The sequence below is a fragment of the Bactrocera latifrons genome, unplaced genomic scaffold (assembly GCF_001853355.1).
Source record: "Bactrocera latifrons isolate USDA-ARS-PBARC rearing strain unplaced genomic scaffold, ASM185335v1 scaffold_45, whole genome shotgun sequence".
Lineage (NCBI taxonomy): Eukaryota > Metazoa > Arthropoda > Insecta > Diptera > Tephritidae > Bactrocera > Bactrocera latifrons.
In genome coordinates, this window is record NW_017537101.1 from 326,868 (window position 1) to 353,172 (window position 26,305).

At 33.9% G+C, this 26,305-nt stretch overlaps 1 protein-coding gene across 3 annotated transcripts in view; it reads right to left on the reverse strand.

Annotated features, from left to right (window-relative positions):
* LOC108973048 (innexin shaking-B) overlaps positions 1–26,305 on the reverse strand; it is a 126,692-nt gene that overhangs the window by 18,491 nt on the left and 81,896 nt on the right. Inside the window, exon 1 of one of the 3 annotated variants that reach the window (XM_018940062.1) lies at positions 8,728–9,131. The exons of the other annotated variants lie outside the window; for them this stretch is intronic. Within the exon in view, the coding sequence (XP_018795607.1) occupies positions 8,728–9,087 (360 nt within the window). The 5' untranslated portion in view covers positions 9,088–9,131. Of the gene's footprint in view, positions 1–8,727; positions 9,132–26,305 lie in introns of those variants that run through there. 3 annotated transcript variants of the gene reach the window in all.

Genomic DNA, 26,305 nt, shown 5'->3' on the forward strand with positions numbered 1-26,305 from the left:
TTTTTTTTTAAATTGAACAAAATATTATTTAAACACACATACTATAAGTTAAGTAGCTTGATAGCAAAGTTTGAATTTTTATCAAAAAAAATTCGCTCATTTCGCGATAACAACAATAATTCCTTTTGAAAAAATGTTATACAAATTTGAGGCGCCACCTGCAAATGTTAACTTCGAAGTAAAGGTGTATTAATCAGTTGCGTTTATAAAATATGTTGGTGTCTTCAAACTATGGTGACCGCGTCTGTCAACGTATCCAGATAGTCTAAATTACAATCAGTCAGGGGTAGAATTGTAAGCCAAATATTTGACAGACGCCGGCAAATCAACATGGCCGCCTCAGTCACCAACATCTACCAGCGTGTATTCACAATTCCGTTTCTATATACAAATGTTTATGTGAAAACTTACTTTTGCGTATGTTTTCTGCTTAATGCATTCAACTTGAAAATTGATTTTGAAAATATGCCAAGTATGCATTGTAGCAAGGAGATTTTGTAATTGTTTTCAAAAATTATAATAAAAGCTCACAACACAGAAGAAAACGTTGCCATGCAGGCAAACGGAAAATTGATATATGTACATACCTATGTACATATACTACATACAGAAAGCAACGATCGGCATACGAAAGCGCTTGCAAAATTTCACGCTTAATTTCAGCGAAAACGTCATTGATGCATATCTGTACTTTGAACATGAAGGCGAGCCGAATGAGTGCCGGTGATGAATTTCTCTTGCTTTATATACGAACATAACTATGTACATAAATACTGAGTACAATGCTTTCTTACACATGCATATTTAAACATAAATGAGTGTTGCACAGTTTTAGAGAATTTTTTTAAATTGTGATTGCCTATATAATTTAACCGATATTTTAATGAATTTTCATACTTTGTTACAAACATGAAATAAACTTGTTTAAAATTGTTCGTGTCTATCAAAATAAATCTACCAATAATTTAAGTAAGATTAAATTTAATATTAAGTGGGTGTTCTTGCCTAGAAAAAATATAATTTTGTACATTGTCAAACTTGTGTTATTTAAATTATGGAGATTTTTTAAAATTCGAATTATTAGCGGAGATATAAATAATCTGCAGACCCAACCGTAGAATCCGTAGATCCGTAGAACCAGACGTTGCGACATTATTCCAGATTAATTATATATTTTTTGGTTTAAGATTTCCTAATTTTTGTAATGTTAATAAACAACTAGTACAAAAATGGGGTGTAAAACAGGGAAGAGAATACTAAGTTCGGGTGTAATCGAACATTTTATACTCTTGCAACTTGCAAAAATCACAGCCAGCGAAACAGCTTCAGGTGTTGGCAATTTTGCATTGCAGAAAAATCGAAAACTATACTAAATCATCCTTCACATGCAAATCCTCACTGAGTTTTACTAAGGTACTTTGGATACATTATTATTATAAAACATGAGGCCCAGCGAAGTAAGGAAAAGGACTAAACACTCGTGGTGCTGATCACTCTCATATATGTATATATGTATATATATAAAGGTGTTGCAAGCTTCGTTGCAAAATTATAAATATCTAGATGAAACAAAACTACAGAAATCGCAAAATGCAATGTCGAGAAAAATTCCTATGCTTCCACATAGTGGGGGATTGGACTGGAAAAACTTGTTCCCCCTGTGCTACGGACAGTGAGATTATTAGGGTTTAGATTGCATTTTAAGCTGAAATAGTTTATACTTTATGAAAGTTATTGACCGTCTTAAAACCTTTAAGTCAATCAATAACAGAAATGAATAGTACGTCGAGTACAATTGGGACTATATGGAAGTTCCATGGAAAATCGGTCCATCCATTAAATTTTCGAAATGAAACCACATTAATCTTATGAAAACATTCACACTTAATATCTTTGGAATATCGTACTTATTTCCTAATATTTATAGTCTAATAGAAAGGAAAACGAGAATCATTAATTAAGAATTTGCTCATTCGTTGGAACCGCCTGTGACATATATTTGCCATACAGACTGGCCGCTCAAAACCAAGATATGGTAAAAAAAATGTTATCCATTTTTTGCTACAAAACATCTATCTGTCCAAGGGTATTATAGATCCAATGCTGTTGAAGCTAACGGTTTTCTTTTTTCTAAATTATAAATTCAAATTGATTGGAATGATAGCTAACAAAATTCTGAGTATTATAATTTAGTGGAAAAGAGGTACATTCGTATATTCATTCATAATACATATACATAAGTCGAAATTGGATCTTCATGTGAGTTGAATAGGTACCTTGAGAAATTATTAATCTTTCTAGCAGCGAAATAGTATAATTGTACTGCATTTTATAATTTTATTTTTATATACAGCACTTTATTAAGACATTTGATATACATATAAACAGTTTCAGGCAACAGAAAATTTTCCTTTCCAAAACAACCGTTTTTTTACTTCGCCAAGACGCCTGCATAAAGAGTATAAACCAGCCTAAACTACTGATTTGCAGAGAAAAACATCGAAACTTATCGTTGTTACAGAGCTCTTAGCAATAAGAAGAGTCCTATTGTTTTGAAGTACGCACTAAAGCTTCTCAGAACCTGAGTTCGAACAGCACTCACTGTACCATAAGAGAATCATTGTGTCAATAAACTTGAAATTATGGATATGAAAGCACTTAAATAAGTTATTAGAAATGACAGCTTATTTAAATGCAGAAATATTTATACTATAAATTTGTAATGCAATTGACTTTATAAGTGAGTACAAGTTTTCTTAATTTGCTTTAGAAATACACATTCAATTATATTTCGAGCGAAAATCGTGCACCGGATTATAGCTTGGTTCACACCAAGGAATACACCATCAGCTCTGAAATACAATATCCATTTGCTTTACGATGAATATCTTATAATTCCGCAATGTACAGACACTTGTACATATGTATGATGTGCGAGTATTTTTCAAGTACATCTCCCACACAACGATGTCATAGTAGAAAATAAACCAAGAAAAATAGATAAACTATATGTAGTTTGTCGTCACTGTAATTCTTGGCACTAAACAAATCGGAGGGAACTATTACGTGTGACATGTGCCATCAAATAACCCAAAAACCATTTCATATTATACACGACCGCGACAATATGTGCAGTCAAATATTGAAACCAATCAGTTTTGGACACATTACAACCACTAATTCAATAAATTAGACTTAACAACAATGCAATTATGGCCTATCCACACAAAATATATTTATTCGAGTATTGCAAATAAAATGTCACCAATATTATACTATTAAGGTTGTTGCTTTATTTTTAGCAAAACTTTTGCATTCAGTTATATATTTTGTAGAAATATTCTATATCAACTTATAATATGATTCGTTAATGACGCGGCGATTGCACTCATTTCCGTGCGCTATCCAAAGGATGGGAGGACCGCTACTCAGTAAATAATAAGCCAACAGATAACTTAAACAGGTTAAATACTTGATATATATTTACAACATCCATAATTACTTTCATTCTATCATTTAAAAAATGGGTAAAATTAAAATCTTTACTTTTGGTTATTTAACTCATAATATTCACCCACAAGAAGCATTTAATGAAATATAAAATAAAATAAATATAAATATGAAATATTCAATATTTGTCTTCTGTTGCTCTTAAATTAATCATGGGATGCGTTCTTGGAACTATTCTAAATCGACAATTTGTATTTGAGTAATAGATTGTACTATGCTATATGCAATAGTATATTGCACATACGAACATCATTAAATTGAAATTTCTCAAGCATCTTAAAGATATTTCTTCAATAATTTCGTAGTGTTCTTAGCACAAAATTAACGGCGAAAGCTACGTTCTTGGAGACTTTTGAGATAGTTAAAATGCACGATTAAAATTTATATTATTGATAATATATTCTGCAGAGTATGATAGGTTTCATCACTCATATTTTTCACCTCATTTGTAACACATAAAGCTAATTGATATACTTACATGCAAAATGACAACCCTATGTATTGTACCTGCCACATGTCTATTTATCTGTCCATAGAATTGGTAGCTATGCTATGAGTGGAGGTATTTCTGCACAAATTATTAAACGCATTTCCTGGTAATTTGAGGAGACTAGTATTAAGAATTAATGAAGATATAAAGACAAAACAAAACTAAAATAAACGTAGTGTCGGGCCATGATCATATAACTCATATAGCGAGGGTACGAATTTTTCCTCGTTTGAGTGTATGTTCAAATTTTTGTTAAAGCAGATGTGACAGATGACGTTACGCGCTTTTTTGATTTGTTTGGATATTAACATTTTTTTTAAATATTTTTTTGATATTTTTTATGTAAAATATGTAGAACTTTGTACAAGGAAAAATCAGCCAAACGGCATCGCATTCTGATAAATATTCTCAAGCTGAACGAACGAGTCTAAAGTAGTTTGCAGAGTTTACATCTTGACTTGCAAGACGAAAAACGTCCTGGGCGGTCAAAAAAGTTTTAAGATAATTCCTTACTACCCAAGAAGAGTTCGCGAAATCTTTGTGAGCCTCTCACGCATCTATTTCAAAACCTTTAGAAACAGAATTGAGGCCAAGAGACGTTGAAAAACTATTCGCATATCAAAAATTATGTCTTTTTTGCATCCGATTGGGAGTGGTGATAAAAAATGGAATAAGAATGACAATCCTAAACGCAAAAAAAAATAATTCGTTAAACCTGGCTAACCAGATAAATCAATGACAAAGCCGAATATCTATCACCAAAGTGTTCTGTATAGATATAGAATTAGAAGGATATGCTGGGAAGTTTTGCTTCAGTCACCTTATAACTCATTTTGACTACCATTTGTTCCGTTCAATGCATAACGCCCTTACTGGAATAAGGTTTGCATCAGAACAGGTTATCAAAAATAATATTAATTCGTTCTCGCGCAGTTCTTTTTGGATGGAATCTATAAATGAATAGAAAGATGGGCGAATGTTATAGATTCAGATGCACAATACTTTAAACAATACTATTGTACCCCGAACGAATTTATAGACCCAATAGCTGTAAGATTTATTATTGGCATCGGCAAAAAATCTGTGGGTACGCTGGTTATTTGGAAAGAAATATCCCACGATTGAAACGTCACTTAGTTTAGCGTAAAGCATTCGCAATTTGTGTCATAAAAATAGATATGTAATCTCCCACAAAAACATAAACATGTCTCTTTTATTTATAAATTTCCAAAAATACGGATCTTTACATACGAGTAAGCCCTAAGTACCATAACTAATATATAACAAGTAAGGAAGGGCTAAGTTCGGGTGTTTCCGAACATTTTACACTCTCGCATCAAATACCGTATTTGTGTAAAGTTTTATTCCGCTATCATCATTGGTTCCTAATGGATATATTATGCCGAGAAGGCAGCAGATGGAATTCAAAATAGCGTTGTATTGGAAGAAGGCGTGGTTGTGAACCGCTTTCACCCATATTTCGTACATRTCATCAGGGTGTTAAGAAAVTATTATATACCGAATTTCATTGAAATCGGTTGAGTACTTCCTGAGATATGGTTTTTGGTCCATAAGTGGGCGACGCCACGCCCATTTTCAATTTTTAAAGAAAGCCTGGGTGCAGCTTCTTTCTGATATTTCTTCCGTAAAATTTAGTGTTTTTGACGTTTTTCGTTAGTCGGTTAACGCACTTTTAGTGATTTTCAACATAACTTTTGTATGGGAGATGGGCGTGGTTATTTTCCGATTTCTTCCATTTTTGAGCTGTATATGAACTGTCTCTTATACACATCTAGATGTGTATAAGAGACAGAGACTCTCCACTTAATATTACCTTTATTGTTTAACCTTTTTGTGCAACACGTACATATATACATACATACTTAGCTACTGTGTGCGTGCTTTACACAGTCAGCGGACGCCTCAAAATTTTCACTAACCTGTCCTATGTTGGTATGCCTTTGTATTCATGTTTGGTCACTATTGGGGAATACGTTCAGAAAGCCTTCGAGTATGTACAATGTCTAGCGGCAAAAAGCCGGTATTCTAAATAAATTCAGTGTCGATTAAAAAGCATATAATTTTGAAGATTGCACAAAATACAACTTGGGAAAAAATAAGTAAATAAAGCATTTTCACGAAATTCGCTTTTCTCCAGCGCATTTTAATGATCGAGAATTCATACATATATGTACCATATATCAACAGTATACACACAAACGCTTATTAGTTCCACTTAGTCTACTTTTCCGCCTATGTCAAAATTTCAATGTTTTTGTATGAGCTTTGCTAAATGCGGCGGCGTTCTGTTGGTGTCACAGCACTATAATAGATGTCGTCGTGGTGGCATATTCACTGCCTATAAATAAATGTATTATAGAGTTTCCCCTCAGTAATGACGCGTAGACGCTCTTTTAATTTACTGAATAAGTTCTTTGTCTTTGTAGAGAATGTGATTGTCCCAAGAGTCAGCGAAGACCAAGGGGTAAGAGTGAAGCTAAGGAACCTAGGTGCATACAATGTCGGCAGACCGTTTATTTGAAAAGTTTTTATTCCACTATATTTGCTGTAGTAAATGGTCGGGTAACAAATCACGAGGTATGATATGGCTTTTATATTCTATATTCTATTTATTTTAAAATGTATTATCTGCATTAACAAATGAAAGTCAGAAAATTTAATCTATTAGTCTCTCTCGGTTGAACTCATTAGGTAACGAATAATATTAAACGATGGATACACTAATTATCATGAACAGTGATATGGAGCAAATTATTATTATCAGCCGAGAAGATCTAAAGATTTGAAGCTGTTCGTTGAATGTTGAAATATCAGAGTACTAATTCCTTAAACTAAGTTAGTTTCAAATGGGCCTGAAGTAGTGTAAATTCCTGCTGGGATTTTCACACACATTTTCAAATTTGTTGGCAGCATCAATGTGTGAAATCTTCTCTAATGAAGCTAATCATTAATATTAAATTTATTTCATGATTATGATCTTTACCCACGTTTTGCTGCCAAATTTACGACTAATATTTGATATAAAATACGAGATCGCGCATTGAGAATTGAATCAATTGACAAGATTCTTCCTCAAGATTCATTGGGGCATGTTAAATGACACTGCTAAATCTTCAGCTTTCCTCAGCACATTGTATCATAATTTTATAATTGTGTAACAGATTAGAGTACAATAAATTATGTTAAATGTAATGCCCAATATTTCCAATGAACTATTTGGGGGAAACCGAAGAGGTGGATAGTTGATGTGACGATACCAAGTAGCGTTAAAGTATTTTATTTCCTTTATACCATCTCGAATATATACATACATACGTTCTATATATGTATACTTTTTGGCAAGTCTAGGGTGAGCTCGTAAGATCACTTATCGTACACTATTTAATTTGCGCATAATAAAAGCGCGAAGAGTATTTTGTTTATACGAAGATACTTTTGCTATATAATATCATTTCCTATTTCACCATTGCAAATACAATATATACCAATTTGGATAATTTGGTAAAATGTATTTATATGGGATACTCTTTTTCGATAGTATTAGATGTTGCAAATATTGGAAAAGGCCTATGGTGATTCAGTTTTATCAGAAACTCAAGCCTAGGATTAGTACAAAATTTTCAAAGACTATCGAGTGATCGTTGAAGACATGCTTCGTTCTGGACGACTTTTGAGCTGTTCAACTGATGAACATATTTAAAAAGGTAACGTAATGGTGATGGAAATCGTCAGGCAAGTATTTAAGAGATAGCAAGAGAGCTCGAGATCTCTCGCAGGCCCGTTCGAATGATACTGGTAAATATTTTTGTTATGAAACGCGTTCATGCCCGAATCGTCCCGATGAAGCTGAATTTTTTTAAAAAGATTACCGTAAACAGGTCTCTTTGAATATTCTTTATCCTGCGATCACTATACCTACCCATGAGATATGAATTGATGAGTTTGACATGCAAACAAGTTAACAATCATCGCAATGGAGGGAAAAAACTTGCCTAAACCGAAAAAACCACACCAAACCCGCTAAAAAATCAAATTGATGTTCATTGTTTTTTCGATATTCGCGGTTTGCTGCATCAGGAATTCGTTCCGGAGGAACAGATGGTAAATAAGGTGTTCTATTTCGCTGAATTGAGGTGAGGAACAATTCATGGATTATGCACGACGATAATGCACCATCGCATCGAGCCACTATTGTGACCGAATTTAAATCCAAAACCGCAATGAATACCATCGATCAACGACCATATTCACCAGATTTGGCTCCGTGTGATTTTTCCTTGTCTTCCAAACTAAAATTGCTGCTCTGTGGAACCCGTTTTCAGTCGATTGAACTACTGCGAGGATTGGAAAAGTCGTTGACATAAGTGTCTGGTGGCGATTACTTTGAAGGCGACAGAATAAATATTGATGAATAACTAAATATTTTGCGTTATTATTACAATTTCCGGATACTTTTTCAAAATACATGTGTGTTCAATTTTACAGCGCTATATTTTCTTCATTGCAACAGAGGTTGCAATTATTCAAAGTTGTTACTCTAGTAACTGTTTAGTAACTTTCAAAAATGCATCTCCTGTAATAAACTCGTCAACATAAAATAAGCTTTATTAGTTGCATAGCATAGAATTTAAAAATATGAAGAACGTAGCCAGGACTTTTCTAATAATATGATGATAATTATATTTAAATTTTAGCTTACTACCCACCTGAAAAAATAGGCAAAAACACACCCATTGATAGTATTTGTAGTACTTCTTGGTATGAACGTCACCATCCGAATTGGCAATACCAGGGTATGGTACAGATATGCCCTGCTTTTTACCGAAATAATCACGCAAAGTATATGTCGAGTGAATCCAGCAATATGTATTGAGCACGTCTTCTGGAATATCTTTGGTGTGAACACAATCAATGGGATTGCCAACGTATTGTCTTGTAGTTATAATCAATGAGAAAGACATCAAAATCATCACAGTTATCGAGTAGTGTAGGCGGAATACTGGCGAATCGGTTTTAATGTGACTGACCTTTACAAGGTTTTTCAAGCCACGAAATATATCTAACATTTTTCGCTAACGGCAACTCAATGCGAAATAAATAAATATTTTTTRTTTTGTCGTGGATTCGAATGTATATATATTCAAATATACTTCTGATTTCACTTAATTTTCAAATATTTTTAAGTATACATAGATTTTCTTGCTCTATATATATATTTTCGTAATTTTAGTAGCGGATTGGAGGCGGATGCAATAACCCAATTTATGGTTATCGTCTCGATGTACAGAAATTCTTTCTTTTTCCCGGCGGTCCCATAGTTTGGTTGTGACGTATGTGGTAATCACGAGAATTTCATTATATTTTGCAGATCCTCTCCTGCATCTTGTTATTGTCATACAAATTTTTGTTTTAATTAGTTCGGAATTGCAGAAACACGCACTGGGGCACTTGAAATTTTTATGTTTTTGTATAAATGAATCGTGATTGTTTGTACAATAAAAAAAATTTCGCATTTTAAATGTTAAAACTTCTTCGTGTTTTCTTTATAAATATGTAAATACGTAAGTAGTATGTGGCAGCTATAGTTGTTCACAATATCTTTTCGTTTCGGCATGAAAATATTTTATGATATACGGCATTCTAAATCTGCCGACGGGCTACTGCTGAGATGGAAAATGGAGCACTTATGTATAATTTCATAAGTACATGAGTATATACTTGTACATACATATATTTTCATTTTTAGTTTAAGCAAGTTTAGTTTTGATATTATAGCCTGGTCTATAAGCAATTTATTTAAGTTTATTCAATCGAGAAATCGCGGTTAAAAAGTACTATTGATTTGTTTAGACTCTGATGTATAAAAGTAATATTGTTTATTGAATTGGGATGTTTAAGCTTTCATGGAAATGAAATGAATAGTAAGTTAGCTGCTAAACAGAAGACTAAAGTATTAAATCAGTGTAAAGCATTCCTAATTAAAATGAAAGCCTAAGCGATAGTACGAGAAAAGATCCCCATGGGAATAAATATGGTAAATGGACTGTCAAAATGCGGGCCGAGTTTAATTAATTGATAAAGAAAAGATGTCAACACATCTTGTTAAAAGGAAATTATATTAATACATACATAAGTATATCGAAGAACCTCAAGCTTTTTAGAAATAAAAACGCCAAAGGTTTGATTTTTAACATCTTAAAAGGAATTTAATTGCAAACTTTCTTAAAGAATATCAAATAGTTTTTGTCTCCAGATTTATCTACAAAATAAATGCTATTTGAAATATATATTTATTTATTATCAAAATTGCTGACGGTGTTTCCATATAACTTAAACTTTCTCTACACAACAACACAGCTTTACGACTTCAATTGCAGGTTCGTAAATATTATATTTTACTTGTATGGGGCATGAACTAGCCAAAGCACTTGTATTTTTCAAATGGCCAGTTATTCTAAATATTTACAATTTCTGATCAATTTTGTTTCGGTGTTTGTTTTGAAGGGAACCATCCGCGCCGCCCAATATAAATCAGGTATTATAAATTCATGTCGGCTTTTAAATAATGCTGCCAGAAATGATTGTGTGCACTATCATTACAATTTTATATGCAGGGTTACCATATAATTGTTTAATTTTATACGTCCCCCTGCTTACATTTAAACTTTCGTCTAATTGACTGAGGAGGTAAAACTGAATGTCAGGTATATATTATAGTAATTTTCTTACAATAATACAAATAAATTAGGTTCCATTCACTGTGTGCCTCTTTTAATTACTAACTCGTCAGCAAACAATATAATTTTTGCTTTTGTTTACTAAATAATCTATAGTATCGTGCGGTATAATCATTTCGATTTTTTTGGAATAATAAAAAAAAACATTAGGACTATAAATTGAGTAAGACCGACCGGGAGTAATAGTTGTTTCTAAGTTTGAATTTATAAATGTATGTATGTATGTATGTGTGTGTGTGAAAATTACGCAATCGACGTCACTCCTAAGTTATTAAAAGATGTTTATTTTAACGCTTGCGTAATCAATGATCACTAAACTATTGTGGAACGACTTTTTACATCCGTGGAATCTCTATATGATTTTAAGTAGAATTGATAATAGGAAAGCTACTTGAAAATTGGGTCAAGAACGCTTCGAAATTGGGCTAAGGTATTTGTATTTATTTGAATGTGATATTGATATCTCACAATTTTGACTACTATCCTTCCTCTTTAAAGTGTCTCCAAATCTTCAAATAGTGAATGGATAACGCTCGAATCTCAAATAAGATGAAAATTAATAGTTTATTGAGGAAAGATACTGCGACTCAAATTATAATTAAAGCGTGGAACTAGAGCCTGTTGAAATGAACCAAGAAACGTGGCAACTGGTGTGTGTACTTTTTGTGTGAAATACTAAGTTCGACGTAAATTGGCTTGCCAGTCAATTGATGAAATTTTGGAAAAGACTTAAGAAAAGCGGAGCACTTCACATAACAAAGCCGTTTTAAAAAAAATTGAAGATCGAAAAGGAATACCCTGCTTTGCTCTCTCTGTCGTGCTACAATGTTCAACTAAACTATAGAACCCAACTGTTCACCTACAATCGAAGTTGATATTTCGACTTCTTAAGATTGTTTCATGCCGGTAAAGGGGAACAATACGACATACTATATCTTGGAATATAATGAATCAGCTGTCTAAATGTACAAGTTTGCCGTCTGTCACCATAAAATTGCAATGCGCATTAACGTTGCTTAATGCGTATTAATTTTGCCCATCTGTCAGGGCTATTAGAGGCTTAACATTACTGATCCCTTCTCCAATGGAAAGACCAAGCCAATATGAGTTTGACAATAGGAAGGAAAAGTGAGGGAAACCAACAAATTAACTAGGTTTTAAGGGGTTATATGGGCTCATGGCTTTTATTTACTTTTATAGCTTTTCTAGATTATTGTCTTAAATTCGCAAGTTGATTTCAGTAATAATTTGAGCTACAGCCTTTAAAAGTTGCGTACTTGAGATCAGCTATTGTATACCGTGACTTAAAACTTAATATGCATTTTTTCCAAACTTTGTTTTCAAAGCCGGGTTTCAAGATTTCTCGCCAAATAATAAATGGGACTTATGGACTAACTAATGGAAGTAGCTCCGAGATATAATTAACAAACTCTTGAACGGAGGATTTTTTGTTTAATCACAACTAGTAAAAAAACGTCGAGACGAAATGACATTGTGATGGTTTTTTTGATATTTAAAATTTTGTTTGAAAAAAAAAAAACAAAAAACATGTAAAATATGTATCTGGAATATAGTAATCAAAAGTTTGAATAAAAACGAATTTAATTTTTTACGGAGAAAAAATAATTAATAAAATAGTTTTTGGCTCAATGAAATCCACATTATCATGTAAGTGATTCATTTCTGGTATGACATTGCAAAAGTATGAGTATTTACATATTTAGTTGCATCAGTTTTTGTATCTGCACACTACTGTGTGAATTTATATTTTGTAGTATTCATCTAAATTTGTACATATGTACGTGCTAAATATTTAACAAATTATATTTACTAGCAAACATTTGGCTATTTGTTCTATATTGTATGCTCGTTTGTATCTATGCACGTATATTATCTATTTACATTTCCAGATGCATACGTGAGGGGTCTATACAGTCAACTGGAAAATCTGGCGCTCGTGTGTGCAACTATCAACATACTCAAAGACATCTGTTAGTATAAGCATTCACGATCCGAATACGAGATCGCGACCAAATTTAAGTGAATTGTTTAGCAAAATTCAAGAACAGAACATGCTCAAAGCGCCGTGAATGAAAAATCTGTCTTCTTGTTAATTCATGACTAATTGTGCTTCCCGCAAAAAAGATGGAAAAAGAAGAAAGGTGAAGAAAATAATGACAACAAAACCCGCAAAAGTTTTCGGGTAACATGTGCTTTCGCGATTTCATGAAATTCGTTTGTGTGAATTTCACGCTTGTAAAATTTTTATATACTTGCACCGTATTTTTAAAAATCCACACATGATAACTATATGTAAACAAATTTTGTTGATTTTTAAATATTTTACGCGTATAGCTTGACATGCCTTTTACTCATACATACACGTGTATGTACATAAATATGTATGGGGATCACTGCAGACGCGGTACGGAGTAGCACAAGATAAATAAACAGTTCGCACCACATGTTTCTTATTTTAAATTTCTCGGGTTGGATTGGATTATAGTGGCTCATCTATTTCTTAATCGAGATGCAGCTGAAAAGTTCCATACAACCGGCGTGTTCCATTATCCACACCTATGCACAACAACGCGTTGCATTTTGAACTTTGTTTTATCGTATTTGCTTACACATTGATCTGTATGCATTTGGGTTAGCTTTTGAAGAACACATTTACGCATCCACCAACCTCAAAGAGGGACTACCGCCATTGCAACCGACTGCCGCGAGTTGTTCGCGAGTAAACACTTTTTTGCGCATTGCATTTGTGGAGTGGTGGAAATTCGAGATAAATATGTTTGTATTTCGATATTTTCAGAAAGTATGGAATATTTGTTTAACTTTTTTCAAAATAAAGTATTGATCACTCGGGCACGTATGATTCGGTCAGGGCAAAAAGTGGCAATTGGCACATACATATGTATGTATGTATTTATATATTTTTATGCAGCCGAATAGATATATTTTGAGGCAAACTGGAACACAACTAAATACATAAACACTAATAAACACATATACACAGAAGCGCTGGGCAGTGTTAAAACAGCGTGTTCAAAACTTTAATAAACTAAATCGGACATAATTTTGAATTTTTTATAATCGATCTTCATGCACCGTCTAGCCGACAACGTTTAATGATGGGAAATGCAAGTGGCCAGCATAATTTGCTAAGTTTTAAATTATTTAGGATAAAGTCAGCCCACCATTAGAAGCAAGACTTTTTAATTCGAAATATGCCCGCACCGGATCTCACAACCGACACGCATTCATTCCGACACCAAAATAAACACTACTCGTTCGTTTGTGCCGACGAAGGCATCTTAGCCACGTCAACTGCCAAAAGAACATTCACAGCCTCTAAGATTTTCAAAACTTTCATCTCTTGGATTCAACGGCAACTGAGCGTAAATATTGGAAAATTCAAATGAACATGAATGGAAAATGAGTGGATCGAGTCTCTTGCCTTCTCACTTCCAATGTAAACTCATTTGATTTGTTTGCAGCACGCAGATCCACCATATGTAGGTGTACGAAAATTGGCGGCAATTAATGTCAAAGGGTATGTTGTGCCAGCACGCGGCATCCAGGCATTGCTCTACAGTTTTCTCTTCAGTGGCGGCATTTATAAGCACAAGGTGTATTCACTTCACTGGTAAACTCTATTCGCTGAGGTTTGCTGCTCATTAAAATGCTTACTTCCGGTCACATGCGCGCCTTCAAATCGAATGACAATGTTTGCTGGCTAAATGAGCTTTTTGTCCGCATCATTATTTCGGACCAAACTAACACAGCAGGCATCATCAGGCTTTGATACTTTAGTACATATTTTTATATCTTACATAGTAATGGGTTTGAAACTACATAAGGACCAACAATATGTCAAGCAAAAACACAAACTACTAGGCAAAGGATTTTTGTACAGGGTGTACAAGTATGATATGTTTGTGTTGTGGCTGTACAATACACTCAATAGATATTTCATTGCAAGTGTTTAAATAAACTGTGATTTTAAGGGTAGGCTTGAAAAGCAGTTAAGATTGAGCACAGTGTTCTGGAGTGAAAGCGAGTGCCTCTAAAATATTAAAAATATAATTATTTATCTTCTGTTGATCTCTCAAAAACTTGATACGTTGACAGTGCTAGATCTAGATGTTTATATATAGATCCCAAATCTGAAAAGCACTACTTAACTATTCTCTCAGGTATTTTGAACCTGTTTTAATTTTGGAAATATATAAGTATGCACATTTCTTTACATCGTATTCGATAGGATCCCGATAAGAGATAATAAGTAGTTCATATGATTTGTTTACAGTTTATTATTATGTGTGGATTTTTAAAAATACGGTGCTAGTATAAAACAAGGCTCATTTGCTCTGTAGTAGGAAATGAGTGTTCCGGGCACCCGAGCATCGAGTAACATGCACCTAGTGGACGTTCAAAAACCGTTCTTGCGGATGGCCTCAGAATACCAAAAATAATTTTGGATGACCGTAACATGGAATCGATTATAGATGACATCCAGAGATATCAAATGAACATCTTAGACATATCGTTAGTGAATATTTGGGTATGCGAGAACTTTGTGAAAAATGTGTGCAAGCTTAAATCAATAAAAAAAAGACGACCTTAAGAATATACCATGGACAAAATTGGTATTAGCAAGTAAGGAAGAGCTAAGTTGGGCTGCAGCCGCACATGTTATACTCTTGCAACAAGTTTTTTGTCCGATTCAACCCATTTTTGACATACAGACATACTATTATTAAAGAAGCATTATCCCTTAATTTCAGTTATATATAACACACATTGATCGACATTTTTGATCAAAATTCTACTATAGGTACCTTGGTCTAAATATTCGGCACCTAGGGAATTGAATAGTTTTTATAGTCATAAAGTGGTACACACTGAGGACATTATTCGGGCAAAGTTTTATATCGTTATATTAATTGCTTCTTGATTTATTTACCGGAAACAGAACGAATTAAGTGGAGTTCTTATCCGATTTCAGCCTTTTTCACAATGTGATATAAGAAGGTAAGAATAATGTCACCCTCTTGCAAGGTTGCAAGAGCATAAAAACTTGAAAGATCAGAATCGATGTAGCTGCATTGTCAGATACTCCAAGCTCTTAAATTGGCGATTGTTTGAAAGCATCCTGGTTTGTAAAGTTAAGATACTTTGAATGAAATTAAAAAGTACTAGCTTTAAAAAATAAAATAACTTTCAAATTATATTGTGATCGTTATGATAGGCTTGAAAATTTTGACTCTCTTTGGAATTGTTTTAAAATTAATTTTTCCTTAATTATTTTTTTTTACAAAATTTAAAATAATTTATATATTTTACTGGTTGGTTATTTTTAATTATTACAGTTAATTAATCTCTAACCTCAAAAGTAAAACATTCACCGAATTATTTCTTTAATTACTGCACTTAACATAGTTGCAACTTTATGTTGATGGTATTATTTCGACTGTTGAAAACCTCAGTTTAGAAATAACAAGAACAACTTTGTTGCACATTTTACATTAAATAAAGTTCGATGCCAGAGAATACGAGAAATATATAAAAAAATAAATATAGAAAACACATTCTATCAAAATTAATCACAAGATTTGTTTCACTGTGAGAAGTAACTAGTAAATTTTCATATACATAAAACTGCGCAGGCATCACGCTTTCATCGGTTATGAAAAGTGCATACACAACCGCAAACATAGCCATTATGTACCGCTTTTTATGCTATATCCACACATGCATATCGCTGTTTCATATAAATATATGGTAGAGATGGTTCCGTGTAATTTTCGCTTATGATTATTACTTATTATGAACACTTTAACATATTCACGCATGCGTCCATAACAGAAAAAATATGTTTGCCTAAGTATATCCTTCGTTTCACATTTGCATCTTTGGTGCTCGGTAGAGAATATCAATACAGTAAGCAATAATCATGCGGAGAGCTGTCCACTGTTATACAGTCAACCATTCCTATGACAATCCTATACCACTTAGCGTCAGACTGGTCAGGAAATTTACCAGTCTGTGTCTAGAATATGTACTGTTTGTACAAAATTAACTCATACTGATCCCTATAAACAGCACGCGCAGTCGAAATCGTTGAAAAAGTTGCGAAAGAGTTTTGGGGGATTTTACTCTATTTTGAACACAGGTACTTGAGTAGTAAAACGCATTCAGTGAAGTTTGTTATGACGATAACATATAGAATGTTAACACTACCTGAATGTCAGTGGCAGAAGATGCCAACATCTCTTTTGGATCGACTGAATAAGTTTGATAAATGTTTTGGTTAAGAGGCGTGTCAGTGATAGACTCATATCAAACGATCTGAAGCAAAAACGACTAGGTCGCAATAGAGATGATGATAACGTAGCTGTGGACGTTATGCTAGTATCACATCGAAACAGTCCAACAGTTTAGCGAATGACGCTCGAAAAATCGCCCGTAACCGAAAAATTCAAAACTAAGCTGGACTAAGGGTTGGTTCAGGAGCCTACTTTGAAGGTGTTAATACAGATTTGTGTTATATTACGTGAAAATATAGTTTCTTTTTGTCAGATCGGGTCAAATTTGATCAGATGTTGTTGATGTTAAGTAATGTTTTTCAAATATATTATTGTATATAATAAGTGTGCTTCATTATCCAAGTAAAACTTTTTGTACGAGTATACTATGCTTTGACGAGTTGAATTCTTGGTGCTTACTATGTTATTTGTAATGTAGTTCTAAAGTAGTTGTTTTGACTGCTGGGCACACATGTCTGTGAAAGTGTTAGTGCTTTATGCCCAGATGACCGTCTGTGTCTGCGATAAAATGCCGGCTATTGAACAGGACTTGACGCGTGCCATCGCGTACGCAGCAATTCCTTTACACATGACGCACAAGTGTCGCAAATGATTAAGATGCAACTGTAGCAACGCAACATATTATGCCTTCCGTATTGACTAAGATGTTAGTAGCAACAACAACATTTGAATACATATGTACATATAGAACAAAAACTATAAAAATTTAAATGATAGCAAATGGGAAATCAAAAACATGTCACGCAAACAAAATTAGCGGGACGCGAATGTCATGAACACATATGTACATATGTATATGTATATATGTATATATGTATATGTATATATGTACATATGTATATGTATATATGTACATACATATACAGTCAAACATTTAACTGAGAAGCATTATTTAGTTACTTCAAATCTTTTACAAATCCTACAAGTATTATTCCAGTAGACACCAATGTTACCAGTTTCTAGTTGTAGGTCTACTAGCCATGGCTTCTATATTGTATTATGTATGATGGTCGATCTAGTAGATCGGAGAAAGGAAAGAATTTACTTTTAGGTAAAATTCTTTTAAAGTAATTGACATTAATAAGGTTAGTGTATGGGGTAATAAAAGTAAATAAATGAATCCCTAATCAGTTAAATAATGCAACTTTATAGTAAGTTGCTTAGCGAAAACTTTAACAACAAATGTTCTACAGCGTGAAATAAAACCAGTCATCGTTTGAAACAGGGTACAACTCATTTAGGTTTAATAAGTGAGCAAAAATTTTACATTGGATCTATAGGCCCACTATGACCGTATTGCCTTATTTTATCTACGTAAGCTATAATACCACTTAAAATAATAAAAAAAAAGTTTTCCATACATGGAATTGGTTTTTTTGGGTCAGGTTGGATACCTGACTTAAACAATACTCGATGCCAAATTTCGTATGAAATAACAAAACTAAATACGCTATAGTCGGCAGACATCGGCGGTTTGGACACAGCTGCTTCTTGATTAGAAAAGGAGGTGTGCAAGATTTCAGATACTTTAAACACCTGATGGATTACATATGGATGGCATGCTTAATAATCCCCTCTTCATAATTTTTTTTTTTCCTTCAAAATAGGGTTGGGTGGGAAGTAATGAACTTAGGGCCATCAAACAATTACCGCTACATAATTAAGGCTTTTTCTGTTAATCTTTTCTAATTGTTAGTTTTAAATTTTTATATATATTTATTTATATATATATACCTCTATATATATATTTTTTTATTTCATTAAAGTTTTCTTTGGTCTCTGTTCCTTTCAGGATTTAAAAGTAACCGTTACGAGGACCAATCCCGTTTACTCTGTGCAGTGTGTGTTGCAAGATCATAATAATAGTGAGATTTCGTATTACAAACCATCCACATTCCGTGCTATGTTATATTCTTGTGGACCATGCTACATGTGCTGAACTATACATACATATGTATGTATATGGAGTTCAAGTGCAATGAACGCATTATGCATTACAGCATCAACACCAACAATAAAACAATAGCAAAAATATTGTTTCAGTCAAAACATGGGCTCCCCTGCACCCTTTGAACAATTGTTTCATTATAAGGCTGGACGCTTTTAATGGTCAAGCTTTCATCGGTCGAGCGGTGACAATGAACTACATATTTCAAAAGCTGTTGTCAATGCGTAACTTAACCGCATTGCATGTAAAGAATGCGTAGACAACCATCCAAGGAGTAAAAGAAATTGAATGTTGACACCATCAGCAAACAGACAAAACCCATAAAGCCTTAAACTTTGCCAGACTATGCTTTTGAAAATACTTTAATGATCGGTTGTTTGGCGGATTGACTATTTGTGGATATTGTATGTATAACAACCCAATGGAATATAATTTTTCTTATCGCTAAATACAAACCAGTGTTTCATATATACTAATAAATTGCTTTGATAAAGTTAAGTGAATAAGTACGATAAAAGTGTTCCGAATAAAATGCGTAGTGCATGCGACGTGCACCTCTACCCAGAACAAGACGTACCAGATAATTCATCTATTTTTAAACTAACTTTTCATTTCGGCATGGAGTCTATAAGTGGAAGCCGCACATGCCTAATGTGCTGCTGTCTCCCCAGCAGCGGCGAAATAGTTTTACCTACTATCAGGCATATGTTTATGTTTTGTTCATCGTATATTTTCAGCAGACATTGCAACATATGTAAGTAAATCACAATGGCTAAAATGTGAAAAATAATTGAATTAACTTTTCCACGGGACGAGCAAAGATAGAGCGAAATTATTCGCTTCAAGTAATGCCTGGACTTAATCATGCCATATTGTCTCACTCTCAGAAACATAAAAAGGTTCAAGCAATTTATTGTCATCCCCATGAACAAATTGGGTCCTCTGGCAGAGTTTTGGATGGCCTAAGGTGTTATCTGCGCAAATTAGGATACTGTCCCATTGACTCTTAAAATAATATAACAAATTCTCATTTACTATTTGCCTATGTATATACATATATGGTTTATTCAAAAACTCAACTGACGAATCGAATTGATATCGGGATGTCTGCTTGTTCATTCGTTAACTTGAGTATAAATTGAAATTAAGTTATATGTATCAAAATAATATGGAAGAAGTTTCCTTTGACGCTCTGAGAAAATTGATTGGATCAGATGATTGTCCTGTTTTTCAAACTTCCGCGTGATTTTTATTATATTGACCAACATGTGAGTTTTCTCAGTGAAAGGGATGAAAACTTGACCCAGTTCCCATATAACTTTGACCAGGATTTTCGAAGATCCGGCTGACTTTACTCCATAAGATTGGTAACGGTACGTGTGGTTAATGAAATACAGAGAACATTTTATTAGTATGTGGCATGTTAATAGTCTGTACCACTGACAAAAATTGACAAAGTCAGGTCGATACTATCCTAACCCCCATATTCTTCGTATAAGAATTTTCGTTTTTCTCACAAACCTATGGCGAATATGTCAGTCAGTGTATGAGTTAAATATATAATTGCTTAGATTCCGACCCTTTGGTTGACGGTTTGTATCTTAAGGTATTTCCCTTGCTTTGATTCTTGCATGTTGCAAGAGTATGATACTTATGATACTTGGGTATATTAACTGTATGTTAAATAATTTAAAAAAATGTATAATGATTTTATTTCTTATGCGGAAGTTCTTTCTTGCGTTCGCATATAAGTACGTACATACTATATGAAGTAATACTTTCAGTTCTTATTCTCTTAAGATGAACATTATCATTATAGTTTTTGCCATCGTCGATTTAGAGTTTATTTTCCCTTAGAAATAGAGCAATAATTATGATAATGATGCATTTGGATGGCTGCCCATATCCGTCTGGTTACTTGAAGACTATACATAAGTGCACGACTACATGCGTTTATGTATGTATCTGTTTGGCAACACCGTACAGCTAGTCACTCTGAAAGAAGGTGCTACTTGAATAATGCTAATCTAAACAATAAGTCTGTTGGTACACAGACACATACGAGTATAGTATTCACTTACATTAGGGCGGAGTATTTCATTGGTAGTCAAATGTTAGAATTCTATGTTATCGACAACCAAAAGTCAATACCTCAAAAAAAGTCAGCGTACCGTGTTGTCAATTATCATAATTCTATGTATATGGTTAGCTGTCTGTAATTTCTAGTTCGTGGCCAAGCCGAATTAGAAGGTTTCGATTTCATAATTACTTGTTTGGGAAAAAGCTTTTTTTCTAGTGGTTGTTTTTAATTTATCTCTGCAATTATTCCGGCTTTAGAGGAAGAGGAAGGAGGTTATGTAGCAGAACATAATATGGGGAACTTTGTTGAATATAATTATACGTTTTTTCAAGCCGTTACTTACATCCTATTCTTAGAAATAATAAGTATAGAATTGAAGCGCACTATTAGTAAACCCTAATGTCCGCTTTTACCGGCATAGTTATGAAGAAAAGTAGTATAACTCATTGTACATTTAAAAAAAACTTGGCTGATATGAAATACTGAAATGAGTGAAAATGGAAGAATGTAGATTTAGGCAGCAATTTGCATTTGCATTTCCGGCATAGACGTCTAAACTGCGTTGCCGTTGTCTAGCGGACAGCCTTGTTGGGTGGCTAGTGGGCCCTTGTTGGTGCAGCTGCTGAGTAGCAACAAGACGCCATTGGCGATACCAATAATGCGTAAAGAGTTCTCATAATTTTTGACCCCACCAAATTAAAAACTGAGTTAAAAGTGTGAGAAAATCAAATTGGCATATATGTATGTAGAAAGGCGCACGTTATATATATTATTTTATTTGCAGAGTTCGCCTTTCCGTGAGTGTACACTTTAAAATGTCTGTTAGATATGTACATACATATGTACATATGTATACACATTTGTACAAAACAGTTTTTCAACAAACCATCGCAGTATAGGGTATATAAAGACAAACAAACGTACAAGAAAATACGTATGTTTGTTTGTTTATTATTTACCATCTTATTTTTCCATCGAGTTGAGGAGTGATAGTGAGTGATGGCTGCAGCATTTGGGCGTCCAACTGGCTTTTATACTTCTAATAGCCAATTTGAATGTGCTCACAATGTATTGCACATTCACACACATCCACAGACAAGAGATATATGGTATACGAGGCGACAGTGCATTCAATTCTCTATCGAAAGTGAGAAGTGTGATGATACCATTAGATATACATACATACATACATACATAGATATATTCAAACAGCTTTTGTATGCTGAACATTTGAATAAAGACGCTTAACTAGGGCATAATCTATTATTAAGATAAAATTATTATGTTATATATTGCTAAAATGCTATAGTCGTTATTTATATATATATATATATATATACAGTCTGTCAAGTAAGAGCGTGGTAGACTTTAGTCGATTTTACCGACAGCTAATGAAAGATTTAGCTCTAACTCCTTTGCGAGCCGATCCTTTCCATCCACCCGAAAAGTCCCAAAATGTCGCAATCAGCGCCTGATAAATATATGAGAAAGTCGAAGTACAGAAGTGGATACAGCGATATACGTAAAGTGGCTAAAAATGTCGATGATTTACCAGAACGTGGTTCGATAGGAAAAGTGAATCCTGTTTTAACACTGCGGCAAGGACAAGCAAAATTAATGGCAAAAGGTTTAGATATACTATCATACGAAACTATCCGAACCCTTCATCATACTCATGAGCCTATGTTGACTGAAAAACTTGTGACAAAGCGACTCGCTTGGGCGCATGAGAATATTAATATAGATACATTGGATTGGCCGAAGCAGTCGCAAGATGCAAACCTCATTGAAAATGTGTGGGCATATATAATATAATATTAAGCAGAAGCTTCGTGGAAGACGGACATACACTTTGAAGCAGTTGTCTTACGAAATTCGTCGGATCTGGAGATCCCCGCCACTAGAATACGCCGTCAAATTAGTAGAAAGCATGCCTCGGAGACGCTAGGCAATTATCGACGCCGATGGTGACTGGACACATTATTGACCAAATTCCATCATTGTTTGTATATGTGTACAATATATATATAAATAAAAACTTTCATAAAATAATTGTTTTTGCAAATTAATAAGACCACACTCTTACTTGACAGACTATATATATGTATATTTCACTTTCTTTTATGTAGCTTTCGCGAAACTATCCAACGCTGTTGGAAAATTCGCCTACTAATATTTGATTTGAACTCGTAAAAAGGGAACTTACTTGCAACTGATGAAATATGGATTATCACCACAAAAGTGCATCGATGAACTTAATAATTTAATTTTTGGTGCTGAAACCTTATTAACTGAAACTGTTTATCGTGAGATTGAGACAAGTATAGTCAATAGTGAGACTAGAATACATTCAACAATGCATGAACATTTGATTATAGAAAATGTTTTCTTCACGTTGGATCTGTCACAATTTGTCAATCGCTCTAAAAAATGTTAAAAATACGTTTTTAATGTGCTCTGATAGATGGAAAGACAGTTCTGATTCGGTCACCACGAGGTGGTACCATCTTCGCTTCTGCTGAGGAGAGCTCTGGAATAGGTTTAACGAAGAATGATTATGTAACAACAGGCTGGAACCTTAATTCTTGGAAGCTCGAACGCAAATGCAAGAGATAATTCACTTTTTGAATTTATATCCCATTTGTGACTTGCCATCAGTTCAGCGGAAGTTCCTGAATAGCTTTTCAACCTTCTTGTTTAGAGCCCAGCATTAGTCGGTAGACAATACTTCACATGTGTCACAGTTGTAAGGTGTTCTTATACTCTAATGTGCGACCGAAGGCAGAGGTTAAAGGTCTGAAAAAATTTGTAGTTGAATCGAAGCTCAAGCACCTCACATATGTATAGCCTTCTTTGTGACAGAAAGATCGCTGCGAAGCAGTATAGTCCCGAGATGCCACCATTAACAACGCATGGTGGAGAAGTTCTCCCACTGCTTTGAATATTGCTGGTTAACGAATTATTTAAAGAACTCGTAGAACAACTGGGCAACTAGAATCGGCATAACCGTATAAGATCCCAAACGTCCCGTGACTCTGTCAAACCGTAGTCAAGCTAATAATGGTATCCACAAGGCAAGACGCAATGACTAGACGTGCTAGAAAGTTTGAACGTGTCCAAAGAGCGTCTCTCAACCACATCTTGGATCATGGATTATATTTGATAATTTTAAAATTTTCTGAATTTAGTACTGCGAATGTATGAAAATGTAGTCTTTACCGAAATTAATCAAATTCGAAATTGAAGAAAAAAAATTACTTCGGCAGATATGATTGTTTGTCGAAAAATTTCAAAATCCAACAAAACTGAAATGTATCAAAAGCATTCATCGGAACAAATTGGGTTAAGACCACCACCATGAATGATCCTCATCGCGGTATAGTAATGGTTTACATATAATATTATATATTTAGTTGTTTGGCATTGCCAGGGGCGGATCCACTTGGGGGGAACTGCGGGAAAGTTGAGAAATATACGTTATTTCCATCTCTGCGAAGAAAAAAACTTGGAGTTGTAAGTAAAAATTATATAGAGGCATAATTGTGAGTACGTTCTAATCAATGCTGGGGCTAACCGAAGTGCTATTTACTTAAATATATTTTAAACATAGCACTCGAACACATTGCGGGTAAGGTATTGCTGCGAAGTGTGTCCAAAGGATTTGAGAAACTGAATATTTGAAGGGGTCCGAACAGAGGCATACAGCAATCTACTTTATCATTAGACTCGGCTTGTGCAACTGAGAGATCTTTTTCTCCTAAATCAGTACGCAAGAAATCTACTGAACTACTTGCCACAATTGTAGAGTTCTTACAACAACCTTCAGTTCAATAGAAATTCGTGCTGTACTGCTAAGATCCAGTAAGGCGAAAAAATCCTGGCACTTTCTTCTCCATTATCCAGCCTTTGCAAGATTCAGGCTGAAACATTTCGGTAGTGTTACATTCGGCCAATCAGAAGGCATAGCCGAAACTGACAATAGACATTTCTACAAGTTACCGATAGGCTCAAAGCGCATTGTCGATTTTTTAGGTATCACAATGCGTCGGCATTTTAAGCTGTCCAAGTGAGAGACTTTTTAGAATTAATGGACCGCCGTTTTATACTGTCAATGTGAGATCGTTCTTAGGATCGCTTTGGTGACGTGTGCACATCCACACACCGCTAATATTGTGACTAAAATTTGTATATTGATATATTGATGAAAAGTGATCAGTTCTTCATAGAAGACATTTGAATAAAGCTACTTGTATTTTCACAGAATAATATTCGTATTATCTTTTTAAGAATTTTATTTTGGTACGTTTTATATTAAGACCAAACTAATAAAATTCTACTTGGTTAAGTATGTCTTCAAAGTGCCTATTTACAGAGAATGAACAAATTCCGAAAGTAACTTTTCAAGACACCTTATTCGACATTCATTGTTATGTATGTATATGCATAAGTGGCTTTCACTGATGTTTGAATGACTGTTGAATACTGAACTAGGTAGAATATTCTACGTTTCAGTACCACTTAAAAAAGTTACAAACATACATACATACATATATAAATACATACATAAATACATACATACATACAAGTGAAGCTAATAAAAGCGTATTAAAAATCAGAAGTCATATTACCCAAAATGTCAAGATGAGAAATATGTTTGATTGGTTCATTCGGTGTGAAATTGTCTTTTTTATTGTCTTACTAAATTCTACAACACCTCTAATAGTTTGTCCTAAATTCTTGGCTAGCTTTGCATAGCGCCGTCTTTAAACGCGATTATCTCGAAACTGTGTTTTTGAAGTTTCTTGAGAAGTTTTACACAGATCTTTGAGACACAATTCTTAAAGACTTGGACGAAGATTTTTTTTTTTTCGATCATAAGTATTTAAAAAAAATGTCGCGTATTTTTAATTTTTTTGTAAAAATGTCTGCCAAAAGTCCAATTTTCAGTTTTTTTCCTTATTCCAAGTTAAGGCTTTGACTAAAACACGTATTTTTTCACTTTAGATAATCAATCGGTCAAAAGTTATCCTGCCAACGCGGGCGTTTCGCTCTTCCGAGGGGTTACCGGAAATTTTTCCAAAAATTTCAGAATTTCTTTATTAATAGTGTGTATTTGCAACAATAAAAAATTGTAATAAAATATTTAATTTTACCCGCGGAAACCCATGTTAATGTAAATACTTA